The sequence below is a fragment of the Carcharhinus amblyrhynchos genome, chromosome 3 (assembly GCF_965287045.1).
Source record: "Carcharhinus amblyrhynchos chromosome 3, sCarAmb.v2.hapA, whole genome shotgun sequence".
Lineage (NCBI taxonomy): Eukaryota > Metazoa > Chordata > Chondrichthyes > Carcharhiniformes > Carcharhinidae > Carcharhinus > Carcharhinus amblyrhynchos.
The window spans coordinates 90,401,453-90,423,038 of NC_137326.1; the positions used below are offsets into that span (position 1 = coordinate 90,401,453).

Consider the following 21,586-nt stretch of genomic DNA (forward strand, 5'->3'; position numbering starts at 1 on the left):
ACCCCCTAGTTCTGGATATCCCCTATGGGGAGAAAACATTTTCTCAACATCTACCCTGTCACGCCTCCTCAGAAATCTTTTCTGTTTCAATTAAATCACCTCTCTTTCTTCTAAACTCCAATGATGTTAGGCCCAATTTGCTCAACCTTTTTTCATAAGATCCCTCATCCCAGGAATCAGTCTATTGAACCTTCTTTTAACTCCTTCCAATAGTAATGCCTTAGGTAAGGTGACCAAAAACTGTACACAGTAGCATGGTGACTGCAGTAATTGTGACTCAATCCAACATTTCCCCCGAAAACTGAGGATAGCCAATGGTGTGCCCAAGATTTGATTTGTACTGACCAATTCAAACTCTAAAGCATTTAAAACCAATATGAGAAGCAATGCTGTTAATGTACCCTTGTACAAAACTACACAATTTTTTTTCCCTCTTTAAAGGTATCAACTTTGACTGATTAAATATTAGACTGTCTTCCTAACTGGAAAGTTAACAAATAACTGTCGAGAAATAAAGCTAATATATTCAAAAGTAAGCCATTAAAAAAAGCTTTACTATAAAATTGGATTTGTTGTTGTGCCCTTTATGACATTCCAAACAGTCCCAGAATGCATCAAAACATTCCTATGATCAACAAAACAATTCAGAGAAAAGTGCGTAGGTTCAAACAAATCATTCAGCTCCTTCTTATGCGATAAACAATGCCTGCTTTATGTGGTCAAATGAATAGTCTCAGTTACTCAAGTTGCAGCATCCTTTGCTATAAAACGAATTTGGCAAAGCAAACAATTTCCCAGCCTTATGGGTATGCCTGCATTTGTCACTGTCAACTGGTACATTCAATTTAAAATCTGCTATTGTCCAGTTATGAAAGAGCCTGGCTCACAGATCGCAGGGATTTCAGCCCAAAAAAGGAAAAACAAACTTCCCTCAAGATGTGAAATACAAAATGGTGGTTCACCTCAAGAGTAAAGCACTCGACTCATACAACAGTCTTGAATCTGTGATTACACAGATCCATGAAACCAAGGGAAATTCTTTTCCTCATTACTTCTGGATTTGAAAAGCATATATACTTTTTTTAAAAAAAAGCAGAGTGTTTCATTTGTAGAACTACATGGCAGCCAAGTCCCAATTTTTAATTGTAAAAATGAACTCCTCACTCATTAAAATCATAGAAACCCTACAGTGCAGAAAGAGGCCATTTGGCCCATTGAGTCTGCACTGCCCACAATCCCAACCAGGCTCTACCCCAATATCCCTACATATCTACCCGCTAATCCCTCTAACCTACACATCAAGACTCTAAGGGGCAATTTTTAGCATGGCCAATCAACCTAACCCACACATCTTTGGACTGTGGGAGGAAACCAGAGCACCCGGAGGAAACCCACACAGATACGAGGAGAATGTGCAAACTCCATACAGACAGTGACCCAAGCCGGAAATTGAACTCAGGTTCCTGGAGCTGTGAAGCAGCAGTGCTAACCGCTGCGCTACCGTGCCGCCCAATCGATAGGATTGCGAATTGGGATGCTGGCCTTTATAGCGAGGGGGATAGAATATAAAAGAAGGGAGCCTTGCTGTGACAGTACAGGGCACTGGTGAGGCCGTAGCTGGAGTAGTGTGTGCAGTTTTGGTCGCCGCACTTGCGCAAGGATATTTTGGCCTTGGAGGGAGTGCAGAGGAGGTTCACTAGGCTGATACCAGAGATGAGGGGGTTGGACTATGAAGAGACTCTAAATAGACTGGGTCTGTACTCATTGGAGTTTAGAAGGATGGGGGGGATCTTATAGAGACGTATAAGATAATGAAGGGGATGGATAGGGTAGAGGTAGAGAGACTCTTCCCGCTCAGAAAAGGACAGCAGGATTAGAGGGCACGGGGGGGGGGGGGGAAGAGAGAGAGAGAGAGAGAGAGAGAGAGAGAGAGAGAGAGAGAGAGAGAGAGCGCGAGCAGTTTAGAACAGAGTTGAGGAGGAACTTCTTCACTCAAAAAAGGTGGTGAATCTCTGGAATTCTCTGCCCGTTGATGTGGTGGAGGCTACCTCGCTAAATATATTTAAGTCACGGGTAGATAGGTTTTTGGTAGGCAAGGGAATTAAGGGTTATGGGGAGAAAGCGGGAAAGTGGAACTGAGCCACTTCAGATCAGCCATGATCTTATTGAATGGCGGGGCAGGCTCGAAGGGCTAGATGGCCTACTCCTGCTCCTACTTCTTATGTTATGGATTGGTTTTAATTCCACTCGTCAGTAGAATTTGGCATTGCAGGCAGTTACAACTGACCAGGTGATTTACCTGTCAACATTCTGCACAGATCCTGCCACATTGGCCTTAGGCTGATTGGTGTAACAAATTATTCCTAAATTAATCTTCCCTCAATCTTCCCCAATAGGCGCAGACAAAGGTCACAAGTAGAGGAGGGCACTCAATGTTAAAATGGCAACGCGGGCTCGTTGGGCCAAAGGGCCTGTTTCCCGTGCTGTGTTGTTCTTCGTTCTATTAAATTTGAAGTTGCTCTTCTGAGCAATTGGTTTGGGCACCTACCTGAAGCCAGTGCAGTCCTTCTTCAAATATGCATATCTGGTTCCAGTGACGTCATCTACCCTGACAATAAATTTAACAGTGATCTGAGGGAGGAAGATGTTACACACTTGCCACCAAATGAATTGGTGGAGGAGGATCTAGGACCAGAGAAACTCTATGCATTTCTGTTTTGTTCCTTGTGGAACAAGGAGTTGAGAGTGCTTCATGTACCATAGTGGAAGGTAAAACCCTCCTGTCCTGGATTCCCTCATTTTCCTCAATAAAAACCTCCCAAATTTCCACCATTGCTGACAGCCATTCCTTTGATATCAAGCAGCAGCCTCCTGCTGTCCCAAGTTTTTCTTCCTCATATTGGCTAGCAACTACTTCGCTGTTTCAAACAGGCATTGACTGGCAACATGCAAAGAGGCCTGGGTCTCATGGTATTCATATTGCCAAGGCTGGGGGAAACAGGCCTTGTACCTATCCTCCCAAACACCTACCACCCCACCTGCTTCCTGCAAGTGAAACAACCATGTGAAAAATACAGTATTGGTTTGGGGCAGCATGGTTATCACTGCTGCCCCACAGTGCTAGCAACCTGGGTTCAATTCCAGCTTTGGTTGACTGTGTGGAGTTTGCATGTTCTCCCAGTATCACTGTGGCGTTCCTCTGGGTGCTCTAAAATTCTAAGAACTGCTTATGTGCATGCATACCGTGTTATTCACAATGTCTCAGTGCCCTTTACAGCTAATCAGTAGCTGTGGTCACTGCTGTAATTTAGGAATTTAGCAAGGTAATTAATGACCAATAATCCATTTTAATCATGTTAAGGCATAAATTTTGTGATGAATTATCTGTCTCATAGCAAACCAATCTTGCAGGTTGGACTTCAAATAGGTGACGGGACCCTTATTTGCAAACATGAAGGACTTGTGCCTGTTTCAGGTGCAGGGAACCTCTCCAATATTTTGTCATTTACCAGTATGGCAGGCAGCACACTCTGGTTTGTAACTGGCATACAACTCCCCACGCACATTACTGGAGGCTTTGGGGGTTGTGTATTGCCTGAAGAATGGGAACTGTGCAGCCAAATTTCTACGCCATTACTTTTGTGCCACCGTTTTCCTTAAAACTCAGCCCCTTCCTCAGCTGCTTGCCTTCAAGGCAGAAGTCCTCAAGTTGCTCCTGCTGTTTTCCATCATATTGATTCTGGATCTTGCATTCAGCCCAACAGCCTGCCTTGGAGGTTTGAATGTTCCCTTTGGAACTTAGTAGCCAGATGTGCACCTGTTACTTAAGTTGTGGTCTGTATACAGTACTCCACAGTTGTAAACATGATATGGTCTGCTTCCACTAGGTTAATTCTGTCATCTATTTTCCAAAGAACCACTTGACCAATATACATGGATGTGTTAGAATTGATGTGGTTAAATTCTTACAGCAGGTGAAATAATTATTATACTCCGGATTATTCTTGTGGTGGCAAATAAGATTGTTCAATTTTTGTAGAAATTTGAAAATTTGAAACACCACATTGTGCTTATAAACCGATAATTGATGAGGGCCTCAAATTATTGTAAATGTCCACTGCAGTCCAGAGCATTGACACAGCAAAGCATTTCAGTGTAGTGACCAAAACATGACAAAGAAAGAGTGCTGCACCCTCTCCACCATTGTCAGACTTCCCAGAGGACACGCAGATAAAGTCATTTTAGGTCACTTACTTCTGTGGCCCTGGTTAGCTTCTTTCATCTACTATTCAAATAGTTCAATTATGTTACTAGAAAATTCCAGCCAGAAAAGCAATCATACTCTACAGCCTTCAACATTCAGTTTAGTGATGATTTGAGAAAATACACTGGTATTTAATTTTTTTTTATCTCGACAGAACCAAGACCTACAATCGTATAAATTTTCACATAGCTATTTTTCAGCAGGCAGTAACATAATCACAAAGAAACATGCTGCATATTCTCCACCACAGGCAGAATTCCCAAAGGACATGAACTCATTAGTTACAGTAATACCAGAGAAAAAAAAACTTTAATTGCCACTGGGCAATCTATCCAAGTGTCCCAAATGCAATTTTTTCACAATTATGTAACTAAAACATCAATTAATGTTTTGTGACAATGCAGATATTGTCTTGGAACAAAATGTCTTAATCTGACGAATTCAACTACCCTCTGGCTCTGTGTTTGATCTTTTTCTCCTCCTCCTCCTCGACACACACGCACAATAAATTCTATACGAAGATGCACTGTTGCATAAGCTTTGCACTCTGCCATTAAATCCTAGTGCGATAACGGTCCCATTTTGGGAAATATTTAGGAAGCCGTTTTTTTCTGTTTTAAATCAATGTTTTACTGAGAACAAGCAGAATATACAAAGCAAGGAAGCTGCTGCTGCTGCTCAGAGAACACCTTTCTACACATCACGACATCTTTTACCTGATAAGCACAGTTCTCCTGGTGCACCATCTCAGCGCATCATATGAAGGCTGCCACGGCTGACTGAAAGAATCAAGAGCTGTCGTACGGCAGTTCAGATTTACAGCATCTGGGAGGACAAATGCTAACCCCTGCGAGGCACGAAGCTGGTCCCAGACAAAAATGGATGCTTCTGCCGCAGCTGCAAACTGCGTAATAGCTCTGCCTTCGTCTGAGAGGAGCAGAGCAGATCGCAGAGATTCTCCTCAGGGAGCTCGCGTTTATCTGGGACTGCGATTGGGGGGGGGGGGGTGTGGGGGGAGGGGAGAGTCAATCTCCACAAACACAATCAGCCAATTATACCGGAGCCACACAGGGAAAGAGAGCTGTTTTGAGGCGGGTGTGACCTTTTGGTGGCTCGTGAAAGGAGCTTGCTGATGTGGAAACATTCTGGTGCCCATCAAACGGGAGACGACAAAAAGCAAATCAAGTGGTATAGCTGAGCGAATTTGGACCCCAAGCACAAATCCCGCACTTACAAAATGTGACTGTAAGGTATCAACAGCTAGCAGTTTACATTTCAATCTTTAAATGAAAGCTAGCAAAATCAATATTTAAAATATGCATTCTACAGAAATGATGGGGGCAATTCTGGCTTCCAAAAACAGCAATCTGTGGACACTTCAATACTGAACAATTTGGGTTTTCTTTTAACCAAAGAACAGGTTTAAATTTTTTGATTGATTTCAAATAAATTGCACTGAAACATTGCTGCATATCTCAAAACTAAATGATGCACTAGCACAAAGCACAGTTAAACAGAAAATAAAACAATTCAGTTCCACTCAGTTTTATTATCCAAGAAAAAATTCTATAACCGCATTTTATTTAAAGAATCAAGAAAGAATATGCTGTAATGAATATAATCATGGAATGACATGGCAGAGAAGTCTACCTAGCTCTTCAACCTGGAGTTGGCTGTTTGAAAGAACTATCCAATTACTTGCATTTCCACACCCCTGAACACTTTTCCATTTCAAGGATTTATCCAACTCCCTTTTCGAAGTCACTGCTGGATCTAACTTCTGTCACCCTTTCAGGCAGTGCATCCCAGGTTATAATTACTCACTGGGAAAAGATTGATTCTCCTCCTCATCCTGTCTAATTCTCAATTACCTTAACACGCAACTGGACTTGAGAACTTTTAGGGTACTATGGGCTTAATCTGTCATGAGAAAGGAAGAATCCAACGACCCACTATATTCTGCATGGCATGCAGCAACTGACTTTCTTTCATTTTTTAAAGTAAATTTTCCAGCTTTCAGAAGACAGACATTGAGTAACAGAATCTTACAACCTCTCCATCAGATATAATACCTCCAAGCACATGGACAACCCGCCTTCATTCCGTCCCGACTTCAGAATAATATTTCTCAGTGTAACAATGTGAATTGCAATGCATCACTTTAAAATTCATATCACCCAGTATCCATCGTTTAACTCTGTACACGGGCTGTCTTCTAAGTCCCCTGGCATTCTCCTGGAGTTCCTCCAGCTTTGAGTTGAAATAGCACTAGCTACAAATGACATACATAATTGCCTTTGTAGTGATATGCATTATCCCTCTCAATAGTGTCCGATGTTGTTGACTGTGCCATCCCCCTCCATTAATAAAGTTCACAGGATCTCCCTTGAAAGCTTCCTATCCCAAGATATCCATCGCTACAAATGGCTTGTTTTACACCGCCTATACAATAGCCGAGCAGACGATGGGCTGAATGGCCTATTTTTACATCTTATGGTCTTTTCCAGAATACCCTAAAGCTCTGTACTTAACTATCTTCTTATCACCAACTGGAGACTGCCCTCTCAGCAGCATCATCCAGTGGCACATAAACAACTTTCCCACTGTAGATTATTGCACTGTACTCTACATGTTTGCCCTGTATCTTGAGAAGTTGATGTTCTCTTTGCTGATTGGGTGTTGCTTGATATCAAGTTATATATCCCAAGTCAAAATCTTTCATTTTTGCTCCACAAACTCTACTTCCTTGTGCCAAAGCCAGATCATTCATAAAGCTGCTATCATGTCAGACATTAGAAATATAAACACTATGGGTGTACCTGCAACAATGTGGACAGCAGCAGACCATGGTGGCTCATCACCACCATTTCCAGGGCAATTAGGGAATGGGCAAAAAATGCTGGTCCTTCCAGCAATGCTCACACCCCCTGAACAATTTTCTTTTTAAATCCTGCATGGTGCTTTGAACTTGACATCTTATCCATCACCAAAGGACACTAATTTCCATCTCTTCCATATCTCAGCCATTCAGCCTTGAATCTCTTGCACAGGCCTTAGAACTACTCCTTCTACTCTATTCACAGACACAAATTCTCCATGTCTGCATAAACAATTTCTACTTGTCCAAAGCTCTGCCATATATATCTATCCCACACTAATGTTTACTCATCCATTGTTGCCATTTCATTTATTAACAGGGGCTCCCATTGCAAACCCTTCCTGGACACTGCCTCATCATACTTCTGCAATTACTGCAGCCCCATATCTGCTCTTAAATATTCTTTTTCATCTGATTCAACTGTGCTGAGTATTCACCCCTTCCCTTTAAACCATCATTGGTGGCACAGCCCTCAATCACCTCAGTTCTACACTCTATAACACCCTCATTAAATATCACCATGTTTAACAATTCTCTCAAAACTTCTCTCTTTGACCAAGCTCTCAGTCACTCCTAATCTCTTCTTTCCTGGCTGGCTGTCTTCCTCCATGTACATTAATTTGTGAAGTGCTTTGGGCCATTTTTTTCATTAAACTTTTTTTAAAATCAATTTGTCATTAGAACTATATTTTTGAATGAGATTTCGAATTCATTGTCAAATTAAGTGCCGATACACACTAAACTGAAATTGCAAATCCAAACCCCAAAACCAAAGACGGAAAAACATTATTCTAATCTTCCATGCCATCCAAGGCCCTTAATGCAATTTTTAAAATTAATTTTATTTGAATGCGAACAATTTTTATTTGAATGGAAAACACGCTACACAATGTAATCCTAACTGCAACTTGTCAAAGCTGGAAAATCCCCCAAATGCAAATATAGCATCACTGTTGAGTCATCTCAGTCTTAAACACAAAAGACAAATTATAGAGCTGGTATGAATATTTACTTACTCCAAATTGCTATGTTCAAAAATTATTGGGTGGGAAATAAATCCTAAATATTCTACGCAGCAGTCCAGGAAGTTTGTTCAAATTAAGGCATTGTAAGTGCTTTCTTTTCCTTCTCTCCGCCCAATTTTTAATAATGCCCAAAACAGTCATTTATTAGGAAAAAGCAGCATGGCAACACAGTGTATTTATGTTCCCTTTGTGTTTTGCAGTGGTTGGAAGTAAATACACCAGCAATTCTACATAATACATTATTACCAGGGGGATACTGATTGAAAGCAAGGAGCCTCTCTCCAAGGAGACAAATTGAAATAAAGCAGGGAGCCAAAACGGTTTCACATGAAAAGGTTGTTGCACAAGGGTTTATGTGGAAGATACATTAGTATGGAAAAAGGATTTGCTAAAAGGTCAGCAAACAAAAAGTAGGGATATTTTTCAGTTTGTGGGCTGTTTCTAGTAGTGTGCACTGAAAATCAGAGCTGGAGCCTTGGCTATTTACAATCTATACTATGTTCCAAGGAGTTTTGAATAATGTAGCTTTGTTATTTAGTTAACAAATCAATATCCATTTATTCATTGTACGTATTTGTATCGATTTGAAAAGTAGTTGGGATCTACACAACTTGTATTTTGTGGCCGAAATTAACGGTACATAACAGACATCGTGGTGATCAAGGCAAGCATCTTGCAACATTTTCAATATGTAGACTTGCGGACTAGCTAAATGCAGTGTGTAAACAGTTTGTGGATATATTTACATGTACAGATTTGAAATTATCTGAGGTTATGTTAGATTGTGTTGCTTTACTCTACATGATTACTGTACCTGCTAATATGTGCCAACATTTACAAGATGGCTAATAAACAAGCATTAAGTGACACGGACTCCCATTATCTTTTAAAGAAGGTACAAGCCATTACTTACACACAGAAATTAGATACGTTATGACATAATGATACAAGTGAAAAACCAAAAGCCATAAAGAGTTCACTAGAGCTTCACCAAATGGTTATATGCAGCATCAAGGAGGACAAAGACAAGATCGTAACAATTGGCTAGAAAATATGGAATGATTATTGAACAAGTGTATGATGTTCATGACTTCTGTGCCTTCAGACAGTCTACTGAATCTAGACACAAAGATATAGTGACTGGCCAACAAAGTAGGATTATTTCAAGTTTACCAAAATAATGTTGAGAAAATGCTACAGTTCCACAGTGAAGCACTGACCAGCGAGGAGCTAATGCAGCATCAGCAGTAGAGAACTGTGTCAGAGAAAGAGGAGGAGGAAGCAACATAGACACATAACATTGCAATACTTGTTGGAGGCTTGCAAGCTCACTGAAGCTAGAAGGACACAAAGGCTGTTATTGAACTCCTATCCCTGTGACAACTGAAGTGAATTTAATAAAGCTAGAGGATTCCAGGACGGCCCTGCGCTGCCTTCCTACCTTTGCTACACTTGGCAGGAAAGTTCCTGGACAGCCTTTCCGTCTGGTTGCCAAGTAGGCAATTATTGTTTACTTGAGAGCCTGGAATAGGGAGTACCCAAGTGGGAAGCCTGTAAAGTAAAGCTGGAAAGTTGCCTACAAGTTCCCAGGGCTGTTGGGAGGTACAATGTGCCTACATGAGAAGAGATGATTGAAGCCTTGTCACCTCCAATGATTCTGCAAAAGGAAATAAATACATTAACTGAATGAGCAAGAAGGTGGCAGGTGTGGAAACACAATGTTCCTTTGATAGAACCAATAGAAAACTAGATTTCTTTAAAAAGGAGTTCTGAGAAGATAGGAAGCCTGCCATCCTGTGAGGATTGACTAAAATGGACCTATAGCTCCCTGCAGTTCAGAAGAATGAGAGGAAATCTTATTGAAAAAAAATTCTGAGAATGCTTGGCAGGCTGCTTCCATTGGCTGCAGAATCTAGAATTAGGAGGCACCATCTCATAACATGGCCTAAACTATTTAAGGTAACGGGAGGAGAAACTTTGTCACTTGGAGGGTTAAGAATCTTTGGCATTCACTGGCCCAGAGGGACGTGGATGTAGTCGAGACTGAAACTGATAGAATGTTGGTATCAAGGGAAACGGGTATCAGAAAGAAATTAAAGCTCAGGTAGAAGATCAGCCACAATGTTATTGAATTACGTAACACACTTTTTGGGTCATATCTCCTAGCTCTGCAGCTGTTTCTTATGTTATGTTACTCATTTCCTGACAGGAGCGTGACGGAATACTCACTACATGCCTGGATGAGTACAGATCCACTAACACTCAAGAAACTCAATACTATCCAAGCCAAAGCAACCCAATTGATTGGCACCTAATTCACAACCATAAACATTCACTCCCTCCACCAACAGCACAGTGGTAGTAGCATGTACCAAGTACAAGATGTACTGCAACAACACATCAAGGTCCTTCAACAGCACTTTCCAAACCTGATTTCTACCACCTACAAGGCCAAGAACAGCAGATATATGGGGAGACCATCAACTAGATTAGATGTTCCCCTCCAACCCACTCACCATTCTGACTTGGAAATATATTAGCATTCCTTTATTGTCACTGGGTCAAAAATCCTGAAACTCTCTCCCTAACAGCACTGTGGGTACCTACACCACATGAACTGCAATAGTTCAAGAATGTGACTCACCATCTTCATGAGGTCAATTATGGATGGGCAAAAGATGTTGACCTAGCTAGTGATGCCCATGTCCTGCATAAGAATAAAAAAAAACATATGGAGCACTTTTCACCAGCATGCTAAGTGTATCCCTCCATTTTTTAATGTTTTTTATAATTGTAAAACAATGAAAAGGCATGGTCTAATGTATTCCTTCCATTTACAACATCTAAACATCAGTGTAGTATTTTCCTACTCATTCCACGTATCAATGAATAGTCTTTTTTACTCTTGTACTGACCCAAAATTTGAGATGGTTCATCAGAGCCAGATAACCTCATTTCCTCCTGCAAACAGATTCCCATTTAAAATAAAGGCACAAAGTGTAGCATCCCAGTAAAACTAATCATTTTGGATGAGGTATATTTATGTATCCTAAACCTACAGGGAGTTCTTTCACACTCTATATCAAAAACATTAGAATGCAGAAACAATTGTCAGACAGCCAATATTACACCAATTTCAAATGTCTTACAAATGAATTGGAGCACTATTGTTCTGAATATTTGCTGGTGTAGTTCAGACATTAAGTAAGGAAGAAAGAATTTCAGGGAAGATGGTGTGGAGTGGGAGGGGTGTGGTGGGAAGTGCAGCTCTGACTCAGAAGTGCACTGAAGCATCAACTTAGATTGCGTGCTCAAGTCTCTGGAGTGGGGCCCGCAGACATGCCAAACTCTTAAAAATCAAGAGATTTGATATAAAAATCACGAGGTATTACATTTTCCCCAAACCTAAATAAATAAAGATTGACAGTTGGTCCATGAAAGTCCTTAATGGTTTATTTATTCTCTAATAGTGCTTTACAAAATGATATTACACCATCTGATAATGTTTGATAAAAAGCTGAAAAAAATCCTGCTATTCCTACATGCAATAAAGGAGGAGTCAACCTCCATGACTGAGTATTGGCAGAATAGGGGAGATAAGAGGTCACTTGTACTTTATAGGCCCCTAACAATAGTCACAATGTAGGACAGAGCACACAGGAAGGAACAAATGACTTGTCTAAGAAAAATTCTGCAATAATCATGGAGGACTTTAATCTTCTTGTAGATTGGGCCAGATTTGTAACCTAGGCTTTGAGTTCATACATTATATTTCTGTAAGCAGCATGTTCTAGAGCCAACCAGGATCAGGCAATGCTAGACCTGGTAACGTGTAATGTAACAAGATTAACCAATAACTCATAACTAAAAGGAACTGTGAGGTAACAACAATCATAGCAAGATAGAATTACACATTCAGTTTGAAGGTGAGAAGTTTGGGTCAAATATTAATGCTCAAAAACTGAAATCAAGGTAATTATAAGGATATAAATGTAGGATTGGCTATAGGAAACTGAGAAACGTGATAAAAAAGGTAGGACAGGTGAGATACAGTGGCCAATTTTTAAGGATTAGTCAGGAAATTGGACTAATTTTAAGAACTAATAAAGAAAGGTAAAAAAAAAAGAGAGAAATCAGAGCAGAAGTGAAAGCTAGCTAGACATACAAAAAAAAATTAAGGGGCAAATTTTACCAATCTGCCCATCACAGGAATCGGATTGGCGAGGGGCGGACCATGGAAAGGTCCTTCGATCTCGGGCGGGATTTTCTGGTCTTATTGCACGCAAGGCCAGAAAACCCACCCTAAGAGTTTCTACATGTATTTAAAAAGGAGAAGGCTAACTGAAGTGATGGTCTTCTAGAGGTTGAGACCGGAGAATCAATTGTGGAGAACAAGGAAATGACAGAAGCATTTGTGTCTGCTTTACTGTAGAAGACTTAGAAAACTTCCCAAACATACTAGAAAATCAAAAGGTGAAAGGGAGGTGGGGGGGGGGGGGGGGAGTTAAAACAATCACCACATAGAAAAGCAGTATGGTATTTAAATGGAGAGAGAGTGCAGAACTTGCTGGTGCAGAGGCATATTGTTTGATCTGGTCATTGAGTCACAAATGGTAGTATGCAGTTACAACAAGTGATTAGGAAGACAGATGGAACACCGGCATTTGTTGCAGGAGGAATGGAACATAAAAGTAGTGAAGCTTTGCTATTGCTGTATAGGGTCTTGGTGAAACCACATCTGACAGTTTTGGTCTCCTTATTTGAAAAAGGATCTAAATACATTAGAAGCAGATACATAGAAGTAACTTGACTCATTCCTGGATGAAGGGCTTACCTCATGAAGGTTGAGCATGTTGGGCCTATGTCCATTGGAATACATGGTGAACTTATTGAAACTTCAGGATCCTGAGAAGACAGCAGGATGTTTCCATGCTGATACTATAGTTAGGAAAGCCCACCAATGCCTCTACTTTCTCAGAAGACTGAGGAAATTTGGCATGTCAGCTGTGACTCTCACCAACTTTCACAGATGAACCACAGAAAGTATTCTTTCTGATTGTATCACAGCTTGGTATGGCTCCTGCTCTGCCCAAGACCACAAGAGACTACAAAAGATCGCAAATGTAGCCCAATCCATCATGCAAACCAGCCTCCCATCCACTGACTCTGTCTACACTTCCCACTGCCTCGGCAAAGCAGCCAGCATAATTAAAGACCCCACACACCATGTCATTCTCTCTTCCATCAGGAAAAAGATACAACAGTCTGAGGTCACGTATCAGCCCCAACTCAGGAACAGCTTCTTCTCTGCTGCTGTCAGACTCTTGAATGGACCTACCTTGCATTAAGTTGATCTTTCTCTACACCCTAGCTGTGACTGTAACACTATATTCTGCAATCTCTCATTTCCTTCTCTATGATCAGTATGCTCTTTCTGTATAGTGAGCAAGAAACAATACTTTTCACTGTATGCTACCACATGACAATAATAAATCAAATCAAATCCTTTTGCAGAGGAGATTAGAATTAGAGAACTTCCTGATAAAATGGAAATGAGGAAAATGTCTTTCTCTCAAAGGGTCACTTGTTGTGGAATTCTCTTCCTCAGAAAGCAGTGGAGGGGAAAGGGAAGGGGATATGAGGAAAGAAAACTGCTGTAAACTGGGGTGATGAGGAGAGTTGGGGAACTGGTGGTGAGGGAGAAAACTGCTGTGCTGTGTTCTGGGGGTGGGGGGAGATGTTGATGGGCAGGGGTGTGCTGCACTAATTACAGGTAACAAAGAAAAACATTAACTAGTTTGTTTTCACATATTTTAATAGAGTCCACCTCTTCTAAAGTTGGTTCAGTTTTAGAATCCTTGAAACTATTGAAATTCAAAAATATGGAAAATAAACTTATCAGTTTTGGTGTCTGAATGCTTGAGGTAAGTAATGTTGCTAATTGCAAATGTTTAAGCATTGCAGTTTTTGGAACAAGTGATGACAATGGTGTTAGTTACACTAATTACAATGTTAAATGATAGCTAAATTATTTTTTTGGAGCACAACCAACATGTGGGATTTTCAACTGAAGTCATACAAGTGCAAATGAAAGCTACTGAATGCAAATGATGTCAAATCATGTCAAAAATATTCAGGTAGTGAGAGTTTCTCTTTTAGTACCAACAGACAACAATTTACAATTCTATAGTTTTTGTTATGGAGGGACACAGGCCAAAGTATTCTATATTGAAGATTCCAAAACAATGCTTGCTAACAAGAAGAGTAAGTTTAAAAATTAAAAAAGTAGGTTGGGGAATGAAATATACACTAAAAGAAGCATTGGAGAGAGATTTTTATTAAAACAGTAGAGAGAACTGAATCAAGGTCAAAACTGTCACAGTTAAGTGAGAGGTTATCAACAGTGAGTAAGTAAAAACTTAAGAAGCTTACATTTGGAAGAATGGAGGGAGCATGCAGGAATTGAATTTTCATAGTCCCTGAGCCAAGAGAGAGTGTGAGAGGGATGGGGAGAGAAAAGTGGTGTCAGCATTCTTGTTACTGGCTCATTTCCTCTAGCCTTTCCTTTCAAAGGATGCCTATTGCTTTTTTAAAGAAATGCTAATGGCAGCTTTGGGACCTTACAGAGCCGTGTCACCGAATCATTACAACTTTAAAAGGACTAGTTCGGAAACTCCAAAGTATATTATGAAGTTGGTCTAGAGCTCAACTACTTTTGACTTTGGCATTAGCGTGAGCATAAGATGGTTCACTCCAGGTGTGATTCTATTGACCCACAAGAAGCTATTATCAAAATAAACTTTATTTAACAATATACTTTAACCATAACAAAAAATACTGTGTAAGGTTTATCAATTGAAGTACTTAAACACGAAAATATACAATTCTCAACTGCTCGTCTATTTCTATCAGTTCCAACTTGAGCAATATTGCTCAGACATAAATTCCTCTTTAAGATCAGCTAGCGAACAATAGGCGGATGTGCTAGTATGCAGGCTGCTAGTCTTCATATTTCCAGACGACCACTGGAGAGAGATACTTATTTTCTAGCAGGTCCCAGACTTGAATCTCCAGAGAGAGAAGAGCTGCTGTTTCTTGCAAGATCAAACAGAAAGTACCTGCTTTTACCTTCAGTAAGCCTAGCTCCTCCTATTAGCACGTGACGCAGTCATGTCAATCAACCTAATTAAACCCTACTCTGAAATCCAAGGGGACGAAAACAACAAGTTACAAAACCGCATGAACTCAGATTAAAACAAACACTCCAATAACTAGGAGCAATTATTTTTCTGCATTCTCACCAGGTGGGCTGCCTGGAGCAGACAAAGCAACACCACAAACCAGAGCTGAATCTGAATATCTCCTTCACAAGGACATGACACAAACACATTACTTAAAGGCACAATTTCATCACATGGCACAGAAGGCCATTCAGCCCATTGCCAGGCCTCTATCAAGCAATTTAATTACAGGCAGTTGCCTACTCTTTCTCTGCAAGTGTATTTCCCTCATGTGCAAATCCAATTTCCTTTTGAAATCATTTGCTGTCTCTGCTTCTGCCACCCACATAACCAGCAAGTGCTAGGTCATTACCATTTGTTGCATAAAAAAATTCTTCCTTATATTCCCCCTGTATCTTTTGCCCAAAACCTAATAATCTGTCTCCCTTAGTCTTTGTCCTAGCAACTAATGGGAACCATAGCTCTCTGTAACTGAGTTGCCAATCAGCCAAAGTGGTTCTGTCCCATACAAGTGTCAGCAGGAGACAAATCCTTTATACAAAGTCGTGAGTAAGACTGAATTTGACTGAGATTTCATAGTTGGCACGTCTGGATCTGAATCCACAGCTTTTAGCTTAGAGTCAAGATTGTTACTAACTGACCCATGGCTGACACATTTATAGATCTGTATTATGTGGAGTAACACACAATTTATAGAGGAACAGGAGTATACCTTTAGCCCTTTGATCCTCAAAAAAAAACACAGATAAAAACAAGCAATTAAAAAAGGAGGAATATTTAAGAGATAGGCAAATAACAACAATGAAAAGCAAACAAATGTAAATACCAAAAGGATTAAATATGTGCTGGGCATTTCAGTAACTGATTAACAGAAGTCAGCTCAAAATGTAGAATGGGTGAAAGAATAGAGTGAGCATTAGATTCATAGAATCCCGACAGTGCAGGAGGCCATCTGGCCCATCAAGTCTCTGAAAAAGGCCCACCCCTATCCTATCCCCATAACCCCGCACATTTAATCTCCTAACCTACACATCTAGGGACACTAAGGAACAATTTATTCTGACCAATCCACTTAACCTGCATATCTTTCAACTACGGGAGAAATCCAGAGCATCCAAAGGAAACTCACGCAGACACAGGGAGAATGTGCCAACTCCACATAGTCAGTCACCCAAGGCTGGAATTGAACCAGAGTCCCTGGCGCTGAGGCAGCAGTGCTAACCACTGTAACTTTGTTTCAGCTTCGAATTTCCCAAACTGTTATAACCCTGAAGGTTTATAAAACCATAAGAGGTTAAACTCAGGATTCTATGCTTCAACATTCCTCTGTAGAAAGAGGTTTTCCTTATTGTTAGTGATAATTTTAAATTGATGACCCCTGTCACTGACTTGACAGCAGAGAAGTAGAGTGACCTTAAAAACAGACAGACACAGCACTGATGCATACTACCCCATACAACAGCACTGAAACTACACCATATGCTTAGTATTCATATTGCAGCTCCAGTAATACATATGATATATGTAATTATGTTGGAAATGTGTGGTCAGTATAGCAGCCATTTGACCAGGCTACCCAATTACACTAACTACTTCCAGAAGAATGCAGCACTAAATCAAACTAAGGGGAAACAATTTCTTCTTCCAAATCTCTATATTTTACAAGGAATGGACCATGAATACCACAATGCATGACCCCAGCTGGATAGTAATTTATAGATGGTGTTTGGGTAAGCCATTAGTATCTGACTCTGCAAGAGGATAATACGGCTAAGGGCAAGCTTATCCACACCCTACATCCACACACAAATTTCCAACAGGGCTACTAGACAGCAATTAAGGCTGACTGATTCTACCTCCTGCCATCTTAGCTTGGGAATACAGAAAATCATTTGTGGCATCCCCAGAACTGTCCCTGTGTAATCACAGCATGTGACAAAGGCAAAATTTGCATTGCATGGCTTTGTAACCCCAGTGTTAAAATACCAAATCATCAACTGCTTGTTAAAATGGTGTTTAACTGACAATTGGGATCTTTTCGATCCATGTGAATGTCACACTGGATACATTCTCTGAATCATCTTGTGATCCATCTTGTTTGAAGAGGAGCAGGTGACTTGATATTCTGGAAGTCTTCTCTTCAATCCATATAAATCCTTCTGCAGTAGGTCAGCATTCAGCCTTTTAATGCAAGTGACCTTCGTTATGTGGCAAGTGACAGTATGAAGTTACGTTTAAAATAACTTATTGGAGTCCAGAACTTTCTTTATTCACACATACCACACAAGACATCAAAATATAAAATTTGACAACACTTCACTCTGGAGATAAATAAGGGAAAGGCCCAGACAGTTCATCCCGAGCATTACAGCAGACCTACTTTTTTGACATTTCTTCTTCATGATGAAGAATGCCACAAAGATATGGTATCCCCTTTAACCCATTTAATGTATGTAGCTTTTTGCTTCAATGGGGGCGATTCTCTAACGATGTTGTGCCTAGCACAGATTGCACCAGTCCTGGAGAATAACATGCAAGCCTAAAAATTTGTTTCGTGGCTGGCCCAACAAACCTGCAAATTTTCCTGACCCCTTTGTGACAAGAACCAAATCGCATTCAGAAAGAGTAGAAGTCCGATTAACATTTTTAAAGTAGCATTTAAATATACATAGCCCATTAAAATCCCAACACACAGAATTCACCCGTCTTCAGGTTTGGCTCCACAACCAAGCAAATCATTACTGGTCTCTGCAAGCGGAGACCTGGCACAATGGTCACACTGGGGGCGCTCAGAGGCCATTGACACCCCGGGTTGGGGTTAGGGTCAAGGCTGGGCAGTTGCCCACCTGTCACCCCAATGGCCACAAGGGACCCTGCAGTGCCAAGAGGGTGGAGCTATAATGGGGTTGGACAGGGGGACCCATCAGCAGGGGACATGGGAAACAAGCCACCAATATGGTTTCTGACGTTCTTTGGCTGAGAGAAGGGATATGGAACTTGAGGTTTTTAGGTCTCTCAGTTAAAATTTACCTTATGCCCTGAATGACCAAAAATAAATGCAATATTTGCTGTGAATGAAAATAAAGAAGGACCACAGGAATGGTAGAGGCCATCGAGTGGGTTAATGGGCATCCTGACGGAAGGCTTCTCCCTTCAATCCACAAACTTTACTTTCAGATCATGATCATTATCTGCATAGCACAGGGAAAATGGAATTCTTCCTGCAAACGTAACAAGCAGTAAGATTTAGATATTTCTGAATATTCATCAGCACTCAACAAAATGCAGTATTATTTCCAAAAATAATTTTCAGCACAAAAAAATCTGAGAAGTGAGACTTTTTTTTGCTATGTATTCCATGGTTACTTCGCTGAAATTGTGAACAGGATTAATGTCACCATATTAACAACTGGAGTGTATTCTACAGTGAATTTCCTTCAAATCTAATTTAAATATATGCCGACCTTCTTTTACCCTGTCCAAGTCACTATTTTACAACATCATGACACATGTACCAATTGACACATCCATCAGTTTAAGAAGAACAAATTAAATTCAAATTAAGGTGAACCAAAGTGAAATTGATCTCCATCATTGAGAGTATTTGACACCTTCTTAGCAAGCAGGCTAATCCTACTCTAGTGACCAACCATGCCTTCTATTACACCATCAATTTTAACTAGTTAAACATTACTTCATTCTCATTGTGCATAATGGCCACTTTGCAAAGTATCATTTACACAGCAAAAATGATGTATAACTTGATCTAAACTGATCTGCATCATCTTACAAATTAAAATATTTTACCCAGAAATGCATTAAGACACCTCTTAACAGCCAATCACATAGTTGGTTAGCGTATTGTAACTTTGTATTTTATAGGTCTATTCCACACAAGTTTAGTACCACCATCTTTTTGAGCCAAAAAGATTACGGGGAACAACAAATTGAAATGTTTATTAGAAAATTTAAAAACCTCAAAATAATTGTGCTTAAATGCATGGTGGCACAATGGTTAGCACTGCTGCCTCAGTGCCAGATACCCAGGTTCGATTCCCAGTTGGGTCACCGTTTGTGTGGACTCTGCATGGCAACTATGAGATTTTCACAGTAACTTGATTGCAGCGTTAATGTAACTTGTGACACTAATAAATAAACTTAAAACCTATCTGAAGTACAAGCCTTCAGAACAGTGCCATGGGGTCCCTAACTATATGCAATGTTACTTGTTCTAAAATCTAGGCAGAAACATAATGGAACCTATTGGCGCTTACATGAAAGACTGTAGAACTTGTTTGGTAATGGGACAAAGCAAGACAAAGGTCACTGGGGCAATGAAGCTTATTCCAAATCTGACTGGAGACAGATTGGAGGGTCATAGAGTGATACAGTACAGAAGAGGCCCTTCAGCCCATTGAGCCTGCACTGATAAATCTACACTAATCCTACTTTCTAGCATTTGACCCATAGCCTTGAATGTTATGACATTTCAAGTGCTCATCCAAGTACTCCTTAAATGTTGTGAGGTTTCACCCTTCCACTACCCTCCCTGGAAGTGCATGCCTGCGTGAAGGATGCAGGATCAGTCAAAGAATGTAGATTCAATCAAAAAGACCACTTGGTCAAAACCCTATGGAGAAACTATATTCCACAACAAAGTTTCACATTTGCTACAACATCACGAAAGAAAAAAATTAAAATACAGGTCATGACAGTATAGGGACATCTAAACATAGGGACATACTAATGTCCTTCAGAGAAGGAAATCTGCCATCCTTGCCTGGCTTGGCTTCTGTGTGACTGCAGAGCCACAACAATGTGTTGACTCTTAACTGACCTTGGGAAACCAGGGATTGGTAATAAATGCTGGCCAGTCCCACAAATTAATAAAAGAAAAGTGTGCCTTTACAACTCAATACTGAAATCAGAGAACCAGTTGTTTTATTGATATGGGTATTGATGGTGAGCACTGGGGTTAATTTTAATATTTTAGAATTCCACTGCACCCTGAAAAATTTCAAAAGGAGGGATTCTGTATGCATAACTGGAGTAAATTCTGAAATGTGCTTGTTGATGGTCTTTGCTGTTGACCGCACTAAAGGTTTGAAGTTCAAGAGAAGGTTATAATTTAAATAAAGTTGGTGAGCACTCATGCCACTGGAGGCCCATATTGGGTACTACTACCTGATGAAGGGAGAGTCATTTGGCCTGAGGGGGCCAAATTTACTTTACATTCTTATCTCCAGGAATTCAGGCCATGATCCAGCTTGGGTTGGCCTCACATGCTCCTTTCCACGAGCCAACTTCCATTCAGTTTATTTATTTTGTGTTACAAGTAGACTTACATTTACATGGGCAGCATGGTAGCACAGGGGTTGGTACTGCTGTTTCACAGTGCCAGGGACCCAGGTTCAATTCCCGGCTTGGTTCACTGTCTGTGTGGAGTTTACCCTTTCTCCTCGTGCCTGCGTTGGTTTCCTCCAGGTGCTCCAGTTTTCTCCCACATTCAGAAAGACATGCTGGTTAGGTGTATTGACCCGAACAGGTGCCAGACTATGGCAATGACGGGAGTTTCACAGTAACTTCATTGCAGTGTTAATGTAAGCCTTATTTTGTGACTAATAAATAAACTTTTTTAAAACACTGCAATGTAATTACTATGAAAATCCCCTAGTCGCCACACACTGGCACCTCTTCAGGTACACTGAGGGAGAATTTAGCATGGCTATCACACCTGACCAGCACATCTTTCAGACTGTGGGAGGAAACTGCAGCACCTGGAGGAAACACATGCAGACAAGGGGAGAACGTGCAGATAGCGCACAGATAGAGACCCAAGACAGGAAGAGAACACAGGTCCCTGGTGCTGTGAGGTAGCAATGCTAACATCCATGACATTATGCTTGCTGATAATATGGGAGGCCAATGTAACAGGAACATCCAGCCTGTGACCCTCCTGTGACGTTGTGTTAGCCCGAGGCTTCAACTGGAACAAAAGCCTGTGCATATTCCCTATGAGTGGACAAAAGGGGTCACAGATCATCAACTATATTTGTGGAGTCAGTCAGCTGTTGAGTCCCAATTTTAAAGAGATATCAAGCCAGCTGCAAGTTTTGTTATTGTAAAACTATTTGCATGACTCAAAATTATTGCAATATTGCCATTGATTTAAAATAAG

General features: G+C 40.6%; 1 protein-coding gene across 7 annotated transcripts in view; it reads right to left on the reverse strand.

The window, feature by feature from the left end:
• Positions 1–21,586, reverse strand: part of schip1 (schwannomin interacting protein 1) — a 686,116-nt gene that overhangs the window by 97,160 nt on the left and 567,370 nt on the right. The window contains exon 1 of one of the 7 annotated variants that reach the window (XM_080185504.1): positions 4,981–5,207. The exons of the other annotated variants lie outside the window; for them this stretch is intronic. Coding sequence (XP_080041630.1) covers positions 4,981–5,010 — 30 coding nt within the window. The 5' untranslated portion in view covers positions 5,011–5,207. Of the gene's footprint in view, positions 1–4,980; positions 5,208–21,586 lie in introns of those variants that run through there. 7 annotated transcript variants of the gene reach the window in all.